Source organism: Tribolium madens, unplaced genomic scaffold (assembly GCF_015345945.1).
Source record: "Tribolium madens isolate multiple individuals breed KSU strain unplaced genomic scaffold, Tmad_KSU_1.1 Scaffold_97;HRSCAF=244;Tcas5.2_LG3a, whole genome shotgun sequence".
NCBI lineage: Eukaryota > Metazoa > Arthropoda > Insecta > Coleoptera > Tenebrionidae > Tribolium > Tribolium madens.
In genome coordinates this window covers 13161465-13177821 of record NW_025401069.1, presented here as the reverse complement: position 1 = coordinate 13177821, position 16357 = coordinate 13161465, and the positions used below count along the sequence as shown (strand labels likewise).

Genomic DNA, 16357 nt, shown 5'->3' with positions numbered 1-16357 from the left:
CAAAAATGAGTGTCAACAAATTGAATAAGCCCACGTATTGTGTATTTGAATTTTAGTTTTCACTGAATCGGATCGTACAGAGTGATAAGAGATACAGTGTAACAATAAATAGTAAAAGGGAATTTTAAATAAATCCGACCACACGATTTAATTGTTTATTCCAACCCAGGTTTTGATCCAGTCATCATTTAGAAATCATTCACGAATAGTTCTAGAAAATTCGTTTAATTTTGATTATTTTATAAGGGTTTTATTATTGTGTAATTAATGTTGTTTGTTTTTAATTGTATCTGTGGTCGGATTATCGAAAATTATTTTTCCAACAGAAATAAATAGTCAAAGTGCAAAATTTATAAACTCTCATAACTTTCTTATAGATAGAATTTTTTAAATATTTTTTCCGTGTTCCTAGTATGTTATCTTACTTGGTATTTTTCTTTGGAGTGCAAGTTATGAAACAGCCTGTATAAGGGGCGTTTCAATCTCAATATACTTGCGTTTTAGAGAAAAATTTCAAGTAAGATAAAAATTCTATCTGTCAAACAATTTTGACATTCATTTTATGTTTAACAGAGTTACAATTTAGGATACAGCTTCCTTGTTACCTCTTCTAATAATAGCCTGTAGCAAAACAACTTGGAAAATTATTTTTTCAACAAAAATAAATAGGGTAAAAGTGAAATTTAAACTGTCATAACTTCGAAATTGTTATAGGTAGATTTTTTTTAACATTTTTTCCATGTTCCTGGTATCTTACCTTGAATGACATTTTTCTGTGGGGCTCTAGTTCTGGTGCAACCTGTATATTATTGTATAAGAATTTTTTTTGACTCAGTAAAATAAAATCGTTTTCCTAAGACCTACTAAAAATTTTATTACATTTAAGTTAAATGTGGTATTGTAAAGAGTAATCCAGAGGGTAATCCAGGGCCGGATTACTTACTTTCTTTTTGTCTAAAATTCTTGAAATGTTTTAATAGTTTTTGACGTAGTTGTTATTAAAGTCAAGTATTTTAAGAAATTTTAAAAAGCCAGGTGGCTATTATTAAATACAGCTGATGTTTTTTAAATACGGCTCTGCTATTATTCTAGGAGTGGGTGCAGCAACTTTTGCAAAGGAACGTGCCATTTATGGAGGGTTACAAATTCAAGCCATTGTTTGGTTAATTCCTTATAATGTGTCATAAAATTTTTAGTAGGTCTTATGAAAACGATTTTACTATATTGTTCAATTTCAGATTTTTTTGATTAAAGTACATATTGTTCTTAGGTTTTGCTTTCTGATTCGTAATTTGGATGCTTCTACTCGTAGTTGGAAAATTTGAATGAAGTTTGTGTGAATTCTGCGACATGCGAAGCTTTCCATTAAAACTGCAAACACGTAGGCGAAAACTAAAACACATATCTCTTCCAGATAAGAACTACATTGTATTGTTTTTATTACTCGCAGTTGTACACATGTACTTGACGTCTAATTTGAATTCTTGCTTGTGGTAGTTTTGAAATTAGTATTTTTAAAAGAGCGTTTTGTACTTGATGTTTATTTTGGGGTGTGCATCATCACCTGGGCCGGCAATCATCACACCGCTATTGATAACACTCGTGTTATCACTGTTTGATTAGGTATCGGGCGTGATTGAATTTCTTTGTCGGCATCTAATGGCGACATAACAGCGATTATCATTGACAAATTGTGTGCCGAGTTTGAGATAACTATAAATCATGTTTATCGAAAAATGTCACCGAATTGTTACGACTAAAATGGCGATCGTCACGGTTGCAAAACTCGCCTACACACGCGATACCTAAGCTGATTTAATAATTGGAGAGTTGTTCCCAGAACGGTACTTTGACGGAGGAATTATTGATGTAACCGCACGTAATAATAATCATTTCGACCGGAGGTTTTATCTTGGCAAAAATCATGTCGCGGTAAAGCAGGGACGTGGTTATTGTCGCGAACGAGACTGTAATTAAAATAATTGGTTATTGTTATTGAAACTACACTTCAACCTTGTTTGTTAAGCGTGGGGGCTTCCCTTGTTCCGGAATTTAATTCTCATGACAAATTTTTCAAATCATTTTGAGCAATTTTTTGAGAGAAATGATTCCTTCCTTATTTCGAGAGATAATCTACTTTTAATCCATCTCCAAAGCAGTAGAATAGCTAAATTTCTATGTGAAAATGTATAAAAAATTATGTTTACAAAATTATAGGTACAGCGTGTCTCAATTCAATTAGTCTTAATAAAATTACCTCAAGATAAAAAATATAATTTTAACACGTATTTTTTCTGTTTAAAATTAAGCGAAAGAACTATTAATTATTAAAAAAATAACAAAATCATTCGTATCAATCAGCAGAAATACATCGATTATCATTCTTTTTTAAAGCCCATATTTTTGAATCTTCAGCCATACTTTTTACACAATTTTATTCTTTTTTCTTGTCAGCGGAACCTCTTTCAAGGACAGATTTTTGCTTATGGCATTTTTTATTGGCGATCAAGACTTGGATTTTTATACTTTCTTATTTAGAGAAATTACGATTTAATCTTCCTAGATAAAAATATGTCTTCAATTAATTAAACCTGATTTTTGCGTAGCTCTTGGCAGTTTATGGCCATGAATGTAGGAGAATGAATAGAGCTATGGCATGAAAAATGGTCATAGCACCAATCCTACTGCCCCATACAGTGTGAAAAGTTGTGGGTGCGTGTCTCTGATTATAATAAAATAAAATTTCCATTTATTTCCCTTTTATTATTTAATAAATTATCGTTCGAATAATAATCGATAAAAAAGCTCAAATCCTGTTAGTGGCCATTAAAGCTAATAAACAATTTCAAATAGTCCTTGAGCAAGTTGAAAAAAATTAACATCGAATAAAATAAAATCATTACAACAAACTTATGTACTGTTTTAATCTAATCCGAGGCATATTTTTCATTCAAATGAACTCGAGGAATGCTATATAGAACGAAATCGGATCTAGCGCCCTCGTTTTATTTCCTGATACGAAGAAGGAAGGTTGCATTTACCATACATGTAACTTGGATTTCTTAACACCTAATAAATAACAAAACAAAATCGTCCAAATAGAGTTAATCGGAGTTGAATTCACAGCAGAAGCCACTCTAAAACCAGTCGCCTCGGCTATTTTTTCTCTTCATCCATATTGGATTTCTCGATTCTCCTTACGGTTTATTTTTATCAGCGACTGTAATCGTTATCAACGTCGAGAGCTTTGTTTTTGCACCACTTGAAAATTTTGTCGAGTCAAAAAAGTATTCTAATTCCCGTTTTGTCCTCAATTTAATCGCCAGTTTTAATTAGCGAATTCTTCCATAAACAGTCAATTAGAGTGGGGTGTCGACGCTAACGATTTGTTTAAACGTCGTTCGTCTATTTGATGGATATGATTTCGAAATCCACTTTATATAAGTGTTCAGCCCCAAGTCCTCCACTCTATATTTATTCTACATGCGTAAATCTTTCTGCGGGAAGAAGACTGTTTGGGGGAGAGCGCCCGCCGCCGCAGACCCCAGGGATACGAAAGATGGATAGAGGGTTTCGCGCCTCACGCCGTTACAGCCTCTATAAAAAAGCCCATTTCCAACCACTGTTCACTAAATTACCGGCATTATACTACAGTAAACAGCAGTCAATTGATACTGCTCATTTCGCGCCGCGCCTTTTAGACAAATAACAAAAAGTATTCCAACGACTTGTTGAAATTAGGGAATCGATCGCTCAAATGGTTTTAGAAGAAAAAAAAAAAGACAGAAAGGGTGACTGACGTTCATACATCGAGAGTGGAAACGACGACGAATACATATGAATGCATTACGGCACGTTTATTGGTAAATAAAAGCCTCTAAAAGCTACATATTTAAATGCGTGCTTGGAACATTTGGATTTTTCAGCATACAAATCCCCGTTGTCGTGAAATAAAAATAGATTTATTAACAGGAGTTTTAGCTTTAGTTTATGAATCCTTATGTGTATTTTGGGTTGCATCACTGTGTCCGTTTTATTGTTTCAATTAAAGCATATTTTTTCTACACCTTTTTGAAGTGTAATTCAGAAACCACATGTAATTCAGATTAGTCAATTTAGTTTCAGAAAGAGTAAATTGTAATTTAGATTAGTCAATTGTCTTTCAGAAAGTGTTAATTGTAATTCAGAAGAGTAAAATGAGTTTCAGAAACCATGAGATGTAATTCAGAATAGTTAATTTAATTTCAGAAAGCATAAATTGGAATTCAGATTGGTCAATTGTATTTCATAAAGTAATAATTGGAATTCAGAAATCATTACATGTAATTCAGAATAGTAAATAAATTCAATTTTCTGTTACATGTAAACCAGAAAATATCAAATGTAATTCACATCTCAAAATGAAGTTTACACATAAACATGAATTATTTTATTTTCAGAATTAAAGAATTACATAAATTTGGTATTTTACAAAATAAATGAGATATTTTATTTTCAAAGAAATTTTGGTAATGTAATTTTTAAATGAAAATAACGAATTCTGAATTACAATTGACGAATTCTCAATTACAAATGACAAACTCTGAATTATAATTAACACTTTCTGAAATACAATTGGCTTTTCTGAATTCCAATTTACGCTTTCGAAAATTAAATTAACTAATCTGAATTATATTTGATAATTTCTGAAATTCATTTTACTGTTTTGAATTACAATTAACACTTTCTGAAATACTATTGACTAATCTGAATTACAATTAATGTTTTCTTAAATATATCTTACGATTTCTGAATAACACTTAAAAAAGTTGTAGTAACTAAAAGTATTTAGACAACCAGTACCAAAGTGTTGAATTTTCTAAAAAAACAGTGTTTTCACCCACAATCTGACATGCTAGCTTTTATTTAAACTATGGTTTATTATTGGACCTTAAAAAGCACTAAAGTCACTAAAACTGAAAAGTTTTTTCTTCAAATCTCGGGTTTTCAACTTTTGGACTTTAACTTTTAACTTTAAACCACTTTCCCAGAGTTTTAAGTTGAAATCTCAAAAAAAAAATAACTTTAAACGACTTTTGTGGAGTTTGGACGTTGAATGAAGTTAATATGCAATCTTTCAGACGATTTTCAAAAAGTCTAATTGAAATAATTAAGAAATTAAAATTTGAGAACAAATCTCTTATTTTCTGTGTCTACAAGGTCTTTCAGAACTCGCGCTCCAAGTAAGTTGGGTTTAACTGTATTTTTTTTTTTTGTATACTTGAGGTTTTAAAATTATAATTGAACGTTTGTATTAGATTCTGGATCATTCTTGGTTCAAAAGGCACTCTCTTCAAACTCTGTTAAAACTGAGACTTAGGAATTTTTCGTAAATCTGTTACTTTTATAATTTTTGACCATATTTTTAAATCAATACTACTACTTTTTTGATTTTTACTCTCTTAACCGTACTTTATTGCGATTTATTGGAAAAAAAACCGAAAGAACTGATCGTTCATACATTAGGAAATAAGATATCTACCTATTATAATTTTATCCAATTTTCAAAAAATAATTACAATTTGTTAAAATTGACGTAGCAATAATTTCGCCATTTGTATCTATTTGCAAAAAATTTAGTATTTCAAGGGATTTTGAGAGGATTTTCCAGAAAAATTGAAATAACTTGCAACTTTGCAATAACTTTTTTGAAATGATTCTCTGGAGTTTTGATGCGCAATAAATAATCCGATCGTCGCTAAATAGTCTCCGAAGGGAATGAATGGCATATCGCAGATGTTATCGTTGGGCAAGCCACCGCTATAAAAAGCCAGTGACGCCACGAAGACATTTTTTCGCTTCGTGGTCGCGGACGCTCCCGCATTCGAATGCCAAACTGGTCTCGTAATGAATCCATAAAACAACGGGAGAATTTTATATTTTTCTGTTAACAACCATTTATTTTATTGGGATATTTGGCCATTAACATGTCCAAAGCCAAGCAATTAAACGGATGCTCACGAGTATAAAATTTCAATGTTTTCTGCTGACTCGCATAAATCAGCTTTTTGACGCCTTTCCAGAGCAATCCCTACGCCTTGAAGGATGCAAGCGGGACGGCGGCGGACATGTCTGCGTGGACCAGTGCCGGACTCCAGCCCACGACGGGTTATTACCCCTACGACCCGGCTCTGGCAGCGTACGGGTAAGTCACACAAAAAAACAAGGAGTTTCGTTTTGCCGCCATTAAGGGGATTTCACCCGGATTCTTCTTATGGGAATTACAATGTAAACTCGATCTAAATTATCTCGGAAATTGCCATTTTTGCTTAATTTTTTTTTTTGAAATAAAAGATGTGTTCTATGCAGGGGCTCAATTTTTGCTTTTTCCAAAAAAGGTAGTTATTAAATTTTTATCGAATTAAATGTAATTTTTTGAAAAATGTAAAAATGCCAGCGAATCGGATTAATAATTTTTAGTAAACACTTTTTTTTTTGCTCATGTTGATTTTGTCAGATAAAAATCTTTATAATTTTCAATAGTAATTTGTTTTTGAGTGACGATGTTATCATGACATTTTTAAGAATTGTGAATGAAAAAACAAATTTTTTACGAAATCAATTGTACAAAAACTTGTAAATTAGTTTCCTGCCTGCTTTATTGTCAAAACATCAGTAAATTGCACTAAATCTGATGGTTTGTCCGAAAATAATAAATTCTTGAAAAAAATATTTTGTTTTGTAGAAGTTCATAAAAATAAGGTAACTTGGGTGAAAATTAGTTCAGTTGTTAGGGAAACACGGGATGTTTGTCAGAAGAGAAAGAAGTCATAATTTGCAAAAAATGTAGATATTATTGTCACAACTGAAATATGGTTTTACAACAATTAAAACGTTTTAACAATTATATTAATATTATTAATATTAATTTAATAATAATTGCATATTTAGATAAACAAACAATACAGAGAAAACTAAAAAAACAATACAGTGCGATCAAAAAGTCTTTCTATCGCGTAGGCGTCCTAATTGAATTAATGTCGCATAGCATTTCGTATGTTAGCTAGATGTCAAAAAATTATTTAATAATTTAATGTTTTCAAAAAAATTTCCAACAACAATATTGGAGCAGAAATCTAAAAATTGTTTTAAAGAAAATTGTCAAAATAAATGTTTATGTAGTTATAAAATACGATTTTATTGACGACGTGTTTTATGGAATACACTTCTCTTGGCATTTTGTCAATTTTAATATTATTTTGACAAATTTCTTCATAATAATTTCTGAATTTAGTAAAATTTCTAATTTAATATTAAAATTAAAAACAACACGAATTTTATAGTTTCTTAAAAATCTCCATCGCACGGCTGTATACGAAATAATATCTCGTTTACTGTTTTTCCCACGTCGATTCTATATTTTTTCTTACGTCAACAAGAAACCTCGCTTCTTCAAATTTATTGTTAGCTTTTGGGTAGAATTAATTTCTTGTGAGTTTTTGTGACATTTTAATAACGTGTGTCGGGCTAATAACAGGAATGTATAACATTTAATAAAATCGAATTGTAAATTTTATGTTTCATGTAATTATTTTTCCTTATTAGATTACCTGGATATTTATATGTAAATAATTGAAACAGGTTTTGATAACAAGATACCTACACTTTTACTGATTTAAAAAGCTGCTAAAGTATAACTAAAGGCAATAAATTTTAAACTGTCGTGTTTTAAAATGACAGAAGCAATAATTAATCTGGGAAGTTTCTGCACCAATCTGTAGGATTTTTTATTTCCGTTTCACTGATTCAAAACATTTATTTTTAATAAAATTTCTTGTGTAAAAAGACTTATTCTTGGAGTCTATTCCTATAAATTTTTCTTAAGTGCGGTTTACGCTTTTCAAATTTTTATTTTTTTTTGATTAAGAAAAAAAGTAACAAAACTCCTTTAGTTGGAAACACTGAATTATTCTCATTCTTTTTTGTGCTGTTTCTCTTTTAGTGTTGAATATCTTAAGACATTAAATGTTTTGTAGTTAAGGAAATAACGATGAAACAACTAAAAAAAACACAATATTTCTGTGTAAAATTTAATTATTTGCGCGAACAACGTTAATATTATTTTAATTGTTCATAATTCATACCTAACATTAATAAAAATAGTTAGTTGACGTTAAGAGAACGTAAAATAAACTCTGATGTAATTAAGTATAATTAGTACTTACTTGTGTGTTTTTATATTTTTTTAAATACCTTGTTAACCTTTCAGTGTAGAAAGTCAAAGGTATAATCGCTGGATTAAAAAAATTTCAAAAATTGATAAAAATATAATTTGTGTTACAAATTTAGACTTGAACTTTGCTGGTAAACCGTTCGACTTCCGTCCACTTCCGCAGGTGGCCATCGCCTTTGTAATGTTGTATCACTTGAAAATAAATTGGAGTTGTCGTGACTGCATTGGTGTCATTGCTAGAATAATGGTAGAATGATTGCGTTGAGCGTGAGGGTACGCTGTTGCATGTATCAGCGTCCACCACATTTCTCCCATAATACAAACCGCGATCGACCAAAGATAACGAGCGATATATCAACGTAATGCGCGCTCTTCCGGAATAATCCGGAGACGCCCGGACTCTGTTTCAATAATTGAAAAAAAATCGCTTTTTGCACTTGTTATTATTATCACTAAGCATCACGGTGGCTAATTCTCGTCGGAATGGCTTCAAGACAAAATGGCTGAAGAGGGAGCGCTATTGATTGGCGCGCTGTTGCGGCGTCGCGGCGCAGGTGGCGGCTGCCATCGCAATGCACCATTTGTATTTATAGTCGATAAAATCGGTTCCGCTCATTTCCCGATTCACGCTCCAACTCGTTCGCACGCGGCGAAAAACCAGTTTGCGGTCTCACTTGCCAACTACAAACAATGCCTTCGAATAATTGGCCAAATATGTATCAGCCACGAACAGCGCCTAAACGGACGGCAAGAGATGCACGATACGATTCACAATCGAACCGAAAAGCTTCAAAAAAGAATCGTGGCAAAAGGCGAGAGCTGGGATCGCACACACATGTCACTTTTCTTAAATCCAAAGTAATAAAAATACAGAAGAATCTGGCTGTAGCTACAATTTAATGGATTACTTTCTATGGCATTGCCAAAAAAATAATGAATCTCAATCAAATTATTAAAGTTTAACAACACAAAAGAAATCTGGTGTGAACATCTCACGACTTTCCTTATCCAACTTATTTGGAAAACATCCTTACAGTGTTGGAAATCCGAGTAGCAAACCTAACGTTTGCGTTAGTGCCACCTGCCGGATTACATGCGAAATAGATCATAGTTGTCGCGGGTTCGAGGGTGGGGTGCATTTTTTTTTAGTTCGGTACTCATTATAATTTTTATTTTAACACATTATAATTATTATCTCCATGAATTTATTGTATCTTCAACTGTATAATTTTACGGCCGATTTTTGGTTTTTACGGACGAACGGTGAGACCGATTTTTACCAATTGTTTCTTGCTTCGTCCCCTTCTTATAAGTAACTTAGATACCAAATTTCAAGTATCTAGCTTTTATCGTTCTCGAGATATGCTGTTTACAGACGGACACACACACACACACACACACACACACACACACACACACACACACACACACACACACACACACGCGACCCAATAATGGCCAAAACTATTTTTTTTTTTGGTGTCTTGAAGCTATAATTTGTCCAGAAATGTAAAAATATATAAGGAAAGTAAAAATTACTAAGAAAGAATAACCTACCATTTTTTAAGATTTTTTTTACAGGGGGTTAAAAAAAGATTGTAAAATATTTAAGGAGGTAAGAGTATGGACTAAAATAAAGAAAAAAAGGCCGCAGAGTAACGCTTTCGGAGATATTGAATGTGAAAAGTTTTAAAATTTTTACTAGAAGCTCTTTTTTGTTTGAACAGTTTGCAAATAAATGTTTCAATTCTTTTTTTTTTTCGAGTTTTTAAGTTTTTATTTAATCCAAAACACTTCAAGTGGACTCAAAATTGGTCAAGTCGGTGGCAAAACAAATAAAACTACGGTTTTTTTTTTTTGAAAATATTAGTCCTTAATAATAATTACGATAGCTGCAATAGGCCAAAATACGTACAACTAAAACATTTCAAGTGGACGTAAATCCGTTCTTGTTGGTGTCAAAATTAAATAAACCACGAATTTTACGTTTTTAAGATTAAGAAAAAAAAAACACGATTTAATCCGCCACACACGACGCGTTTCAACCACAAAGTGGTCATCCTCAGGTGAGAATACTTTATTCGGGTTAAGCGTGTTTTTGTTTATCATGTCCATACCAAGAGGATCCAATAAGAAGTAGTTTTTTAAGATAATAATATTATTAATGGTACTAATCATGGGTCGAAATGTACGTAAAACACTAAACAAGAGATTTCAAGTGGACTCAAATCAGGTTATTTTGGTGTCAAAGTTACACAAAAAAATCTATTTCTGTGTTTTACATTGTAATAAGAGAATAAAGTACAAAAAATCTACATTACACGCCAGACCAAATTTCTAAAAACCTTTAAAGAATTGTAGGAATATTAAAAAACACAGAAAAAATCATAAGAGCTTTACAACATTCGGTAAGTAATATGTAAGACTTATAACCAAAAAAAAGAATAAAATTCAAGAAACTGTCAGTTAAATCTTCTTTTCTTCATCATCATCTTCATCTACTTTAGTTTTTTTTGACATCCATTTATTTTTTTTTGTTTCTTAAATTGTTATTTCAATCTGAAACCGTTACTGTGTTTATTTAAAAAATTTGTTTATTTTGGTCCATACTATTACGCCCTAAAATATTTTCAAATCTTTTTTTAACACCCTGTATGTCATGTCATACACAGAAGAAATGTGATTTTACACCTAAAATTTTATATCTAACAGTCCAATTTGAAAAATCCAGAAGAACCCCACATGACGTGTATTCAAAGAACTAAAAGGTTTACGAGTTACAGATAAAGAATCTTGGAGAAACTTTTTTTCTAAAAATTCAATGTCGCAGATTGTTATAGAAAATAATTTTCTTTGACGTTATGATTGTTTACGTTCTTACAAAAAATAGTGAATAATAAAATTTTGTGTGTGACGTAACTGAGGACTTAACTGTTTCCGAAAATGCGTTTAGCGTCATAACCCACGTCTTGTGAAGCAAAACTCTGCGAATTGAGCAATGTTATTGATAGGTAGTATCCCAGATTCGGTCGTTCCCCAAGCCCTGACAATCGCATTGAATCTTAGGGCCGCAACAGGAGGGCGTCCGATCGCTCGCTCAGCTCAATAATGTCTTAGAATCTCAGCGAGTTTATTTTCTCCGTTTTATCGACATTGGTGGCCGCCTTTCCCTTGTCTATCGGGAAAAAGTATCGAACTTAATAGGGGTGAAACCACTCTAGGCGTAATCAAATCCCGGCGTGGGGGACTGCGAGGGTGCGCTGCACTATACATCAGTCTGACAGTTTGGCACAAAAAGCAACTCTTTGAACAATATTAATAAAAGAGCGCCTGTTTTACATAAACACGGCAATTATTCGAGTTTTATTTATGGTTTTAGGTATGGTGCCGGGTACGACTTGGCGGCGAGAAGGAAGAACGCCACGAGGGAGTCAACAGCTACTCTCAAAGCATGGCTCAACGAACACAAGAAAAATCCATATCCGACCAAAGGCGAGAAGATCATGCTAGCGATTATCACCAAGATGACATTGACACAAGTCTCGACGTGGTTCGCGAACGCGAGACGAAGACTCAAAAAGGAGAACAAAATGACGTGGGAGCCCAAGAATAAAACGGATGATGACGACGACGCTTTAGTGTCTGACAGCGACGACAAGGAGAAGGATGAAGAGGACAAACGGGACGACACAGGTGAGCGATCGAAAATCAGGCACAAAATTCACAAAAGAAAACTATACTACAACCTCGATGATCTAAACGCACAATAATTCAAATTATTGGTTTCTAAAAAACGTCTTTATAGTGTCTTAAAACAAATGTGGTACAACTCACAACTCTGCATTTATACAAGGTGTTAAAAAAGATTGTAAAATATTTAAGGAGATAATAGTATGCACCAAAATAAACAAAAAAGTTTTAATAAACATGGGTCCGCATCAAAGTAACCGTTTATATAATATAAAGTATGGAACCAAGCGTTTTTTTTTAAATCATTTGTCTTCAAACGAAATATAAAAAATCAGATCGTAGTTTGAGAACTAAATTTTGTCTTGTTTTTGAGTTGTGCGATTTTTTTAGTCAAAATTGCAATTTATGAAAAAATTAATTATGAAGTAGATATGTAGTTGTAATCCTTAGATCATAACCTCTATGAGAAAAATAGTTTTATAGTGGGTTGCTATTTAAAAAAATATTTTTTTGTAGAACTCAAAAACAAAAGAAAATTTCGAAAAATTTTATTCTTGGTAAAACACCACATCTTTAAAGTACTTTATCGTTCTTCAATTAGTTTTTCCAAAAAATTAATAGTTTAAGCAAAAAACGTTTGGTTCCAAACTTTTTATTCACCTGGTATGTGAATAGAATTTTTATCAGAAGCTTCTCTTTTTTGTTTAAACAGATCGCAAATAAATGTTTCAAAAAACTAATAATCTTCGATATTTCTGAAACCGTTACATCGTAATAAGAATTATGTTACAAAAAAACATATCAAACATCACATCAGAATTCTAACAACATTAAAATTTGTGAGTAATTTAAAAAAAAAATAGAAAAACAGCATCAAAGCTTTACAACATGAAGTAAGATGTATAAACAAAGAAAATAAAATTTGAAATTGTCAAGTATGTAGATCTTCCGAATTTCTTTATCATTTTTATAATCTTCACTTTCTTCAGTTTTTTTTCGACGTTCGTAGTTTTTTATCTGATTTTCTTGAATTAACGTTTTTCTCTATTGTTTTTATTTGTTGTTCTCTAAATTTTTTGCTATATCTTTTTTCAATTGTTAAATTATCGTTTCAGGTTTTCTTTCAATCACTGTTTCTTTTTTTCTTAGAGAAATAATTAGTTTTTTTTCATTATTTTTTTGTGTTGCCGGATTGGTTTTCTTTTTATTATGCCATGACAATTTTTTTGATTCTATTTCCGTATATTATTCTCAAACACTTCTTTATTTCTCATTTTTATCAAAATAATTCTTCTCATTTTCTTCAGATTAAGTTTTCAAGTTTTTATTAATCCAAAACACTTGAAGTAGACTCAAAATTGGTCAAGTCGGTAGCAAAATAAATAAAATCCCGTTTTTTTCATTTAAAAATATTAGTCCTTAATAATAATTAGAATAGTTACAATAGGCCAAAATAGATGTAAGTAAAATATTTCAAGTGGACGTAAATCCGTTCTTGTTGGTGTCAAAATTAAATAAACCACAATTTTTCTAAAAACTTTAAATAATTGTAAGAATATTAAAAAAAGCATAAGAGCTTTACAACATTCGGTAAGTAATGTGTAAGACGTATGACCAAAAAAGAATAAAATTTAAGAAACAGTCAATGAAATCTTCTTCCCCCTTCATCATCATCATCTTTATTTTCTTCAACATTCTCAATTTTTCATTTAAAATTCTCGTTTTGATTTTTTTGTTCTTTAAATTGTTTATTTAAATTTTTTCTCAATCCGAAACCGTTACTGTGTTTCTTAAGACTTTTTTTGTTTGTTTTGATTCCATACTGTTACCTCTTAAAATATTTTCCAATCTTTTTTTAATACTCTGTATGTTTGATTAGAATAAACATTTTTTATAAAAAACAAAATAAGGAATTTGATAATCCGAAAAAATACTGCAACATTTGGATTATCGGGGTTGCACTGTGATTATAAAAAAAAACATTAAGAGATTGTTAAAAAAACGTCATTTAACTACAAACACAAAAATTCTCAACTGTAAATGGCCGTTTTTTTATTTTTAGCTAAAAATTTTAGTTGAACCTCATCTAGCATGAGGAAGTATTTTATTTCATTTAGATTTTACGCTTCACCTTTGATGTAAAATTTATTAATAACATTGTACATTGTGTCACCACTTGAAATAATAAAATGCGATTTTATAGCAACGACAAATGAAACAATAATGTTTGCTTTTCGTTTACTTTTATTGTGAGTAATAAAGCAAAATTTTTGTTGTACTTTCCTTTTCTATTATTTTCAGAATGAGTGCACCGACTTTTTGGGCAAAAATCGTGTAAAACTGTTCTTCCGGCCGTGCTTTTTATTTGAAAATGTTTCCAAAGCATCCATGAAAAACAAAGGGTTTTAATCTTTCGCTCCCTTTCGCATCGTAATCTCCTCATTGTATTTTGTTCCACGTAAATGTGTAATTTTAGTACAAACCATCACCTTTTAACGTAAACGCTGATATGATGGTTGTAAACGGCCCCCTTAACCGACCACAATTTAATTTGCTCCGTCTCAATAAAGCAACTCTAGCAACTTATTGCATCTTCACCGTCCGTTAAATATGCTCCCCGAGTTTTCCGCCCTCTTCCTTACCCTCTTTAATCGGATCAACAGTTAATGTGCGTGCCCCCTCGTCTCACAAACCCTTAATTGCAGCAGCGTTTCGCTCTTTAATTTCAATTAACGTTTCGATACCCATTACAGACATGCACGGCCGGATAAAATCGGAAAGAAACGGCAAAGATTTAGACGACGACGACATGAACGACGACGACCGAAAAGACGATTTGTTGGGCAACAACATGCACCACATCCTTGGCAACACCTTTGGCCTGAAACCGGAGATGAAGACGTCGGACTGCGGCGTGCCATTGCCGCCCTCCAAGCCGAAGATTTGGTCGTTGGCGGACACCGCCGCCTGTAAAACGCCGCCTCCGCCGCCACCGCAGCAGCAGCAATGGCTGGGAGGCAGCAACGGTTTTGCTTTGCCGAGCTCGAGGTACGCGGGGAGCGGCTTCTTGCCTAGTCACTGTCAGCAGGGGTTCCCCGAAGTGCAGACGGACACGCCGCCGCAGACGCCGCCCAGCATGAAGCTGCCCAGTGTGGCGGGGAATCTGCCCTGTATAGGCACGTCGGCGGCGAATAGTGGGTATTCGCAGTCGGGGTTCTTGGGGGGCTTTGGGCGGCTGCAGTCTCCGCATCGGCCGCCGCCGCCACAAGCACAGATGAATGCCCCCACGACGGATAGTGCTGCCTTCAAACCCTTCTACAAAAGGTGAGAAAAAAAATTTGTTTAGCCTTGCGAAATTCTCTCAAGACAACTATTCCTTTCAAACCGGCCGAAGAATGTGATGATATCGCCACTTTTTTCCCCTCAAACTATTTCTAATATGTTGTAGCTTTTCCCAAGCCCCTGAAATGGATTGGATTTTTGGCTCAGACTATCGGAATTCGTAATATACACATAAGAGCATTTACAACATGAAAGTAATAATCTATCAAAGTCGTTTCGAAAAAACACTTACACCAAGAAAGAATTCGAGACATTAACACTATGCGTATTTCCACTTTTTAAAATTGTATGTTAACGAGAGATTATCTCGGATTATCACTTTCTAGGCAAAATAACTGTCGATTTTAGTACCGTAAACTTTGATTAAAAATTTAAAACATGTATTAATCTTCATTTTTTGAAAGTAATCTGTGAAAAGAAAACAAACTGGAAATTAATTAACTCGTGTCTAAACATTACTCCTCAATCTCAGATATAAAACAATGAATTCGTGTCTTAATTAATTGAGTAATTATTTACTATAGCTACAATTAGTTCCTCTTGCTAGAACTTCCGTCTTATGACTTTGGTAAAAATACAGAAACGATGATTGATGATGGAAAGACACGATATTTCAGCTCACTTTGAGCTGTTTTCTTCAATCTTAATTGAGCAACACTTTTGAGTATCGTGAGTGTCATCGGATAGTCAGATTAACCACTCACCATTTGTCATATTAGGGACACGACCAGTGACGTCTATTTTCACGTGTCAACTTTCAAAAAAACGTTCATTAAAATAGAAATTTTGAAATTGTTATTAAAAAAATAGTTATAGTAAAAATTAGGAGGGTAGACCGGTGCGTCATCAATTTCATTTTTTCATTACCAACTTAAAAGTGAAATAATTTTTTTTATTACAATGTAAATTGAAACAATTAAAGGGTTTCTAAGGATGGCAGCCTTGAACATTAATTTACATACCAGGTGAATAAAAAGTATGGAACCAAACGTTTTTTGCTTAAAGTATTTATTTTTTGAAAAAACTAATTGATGAGTGCTAAAGTACTATAAAAATGTGATGATTTAACAAGAATAAAATTTTTCGAAATTTCCTTTTATTTTTGAGTTCTAC

At 32.6% G+C, this 16357-nt stretch overlaps 1 protein-coding gene across 3 annotated transcripts in view; it reads left to right on the top strand.

The window, feature by feature from the left end:
* The window catches only part of LOC123014116 (homeobox protein caupolican-like), a 57236-nt gene that overhangs the window by 38019 nt on the left and 2860 nt on the right, over positions 1–16357 (top strand). For all 3 annotated transcript variants that reach the window (XM_044413014.1, XM_044413016.1, XM_044413015.1), the window contains exons 3-5: positions 6063–6184; positions 11592–11905; positions 14656–15226. In XM_044413014.1, coding sequence (XP_044268949.1) covers positions 6063–6184; positions 11592–11905; positions 14656–15226 — 1007 coding nt within the window. The remainder of the gene's footprint in view (positions 1–6062; positions 6185–11591; positions 11906–14655; positions 15227–16357) is intronic.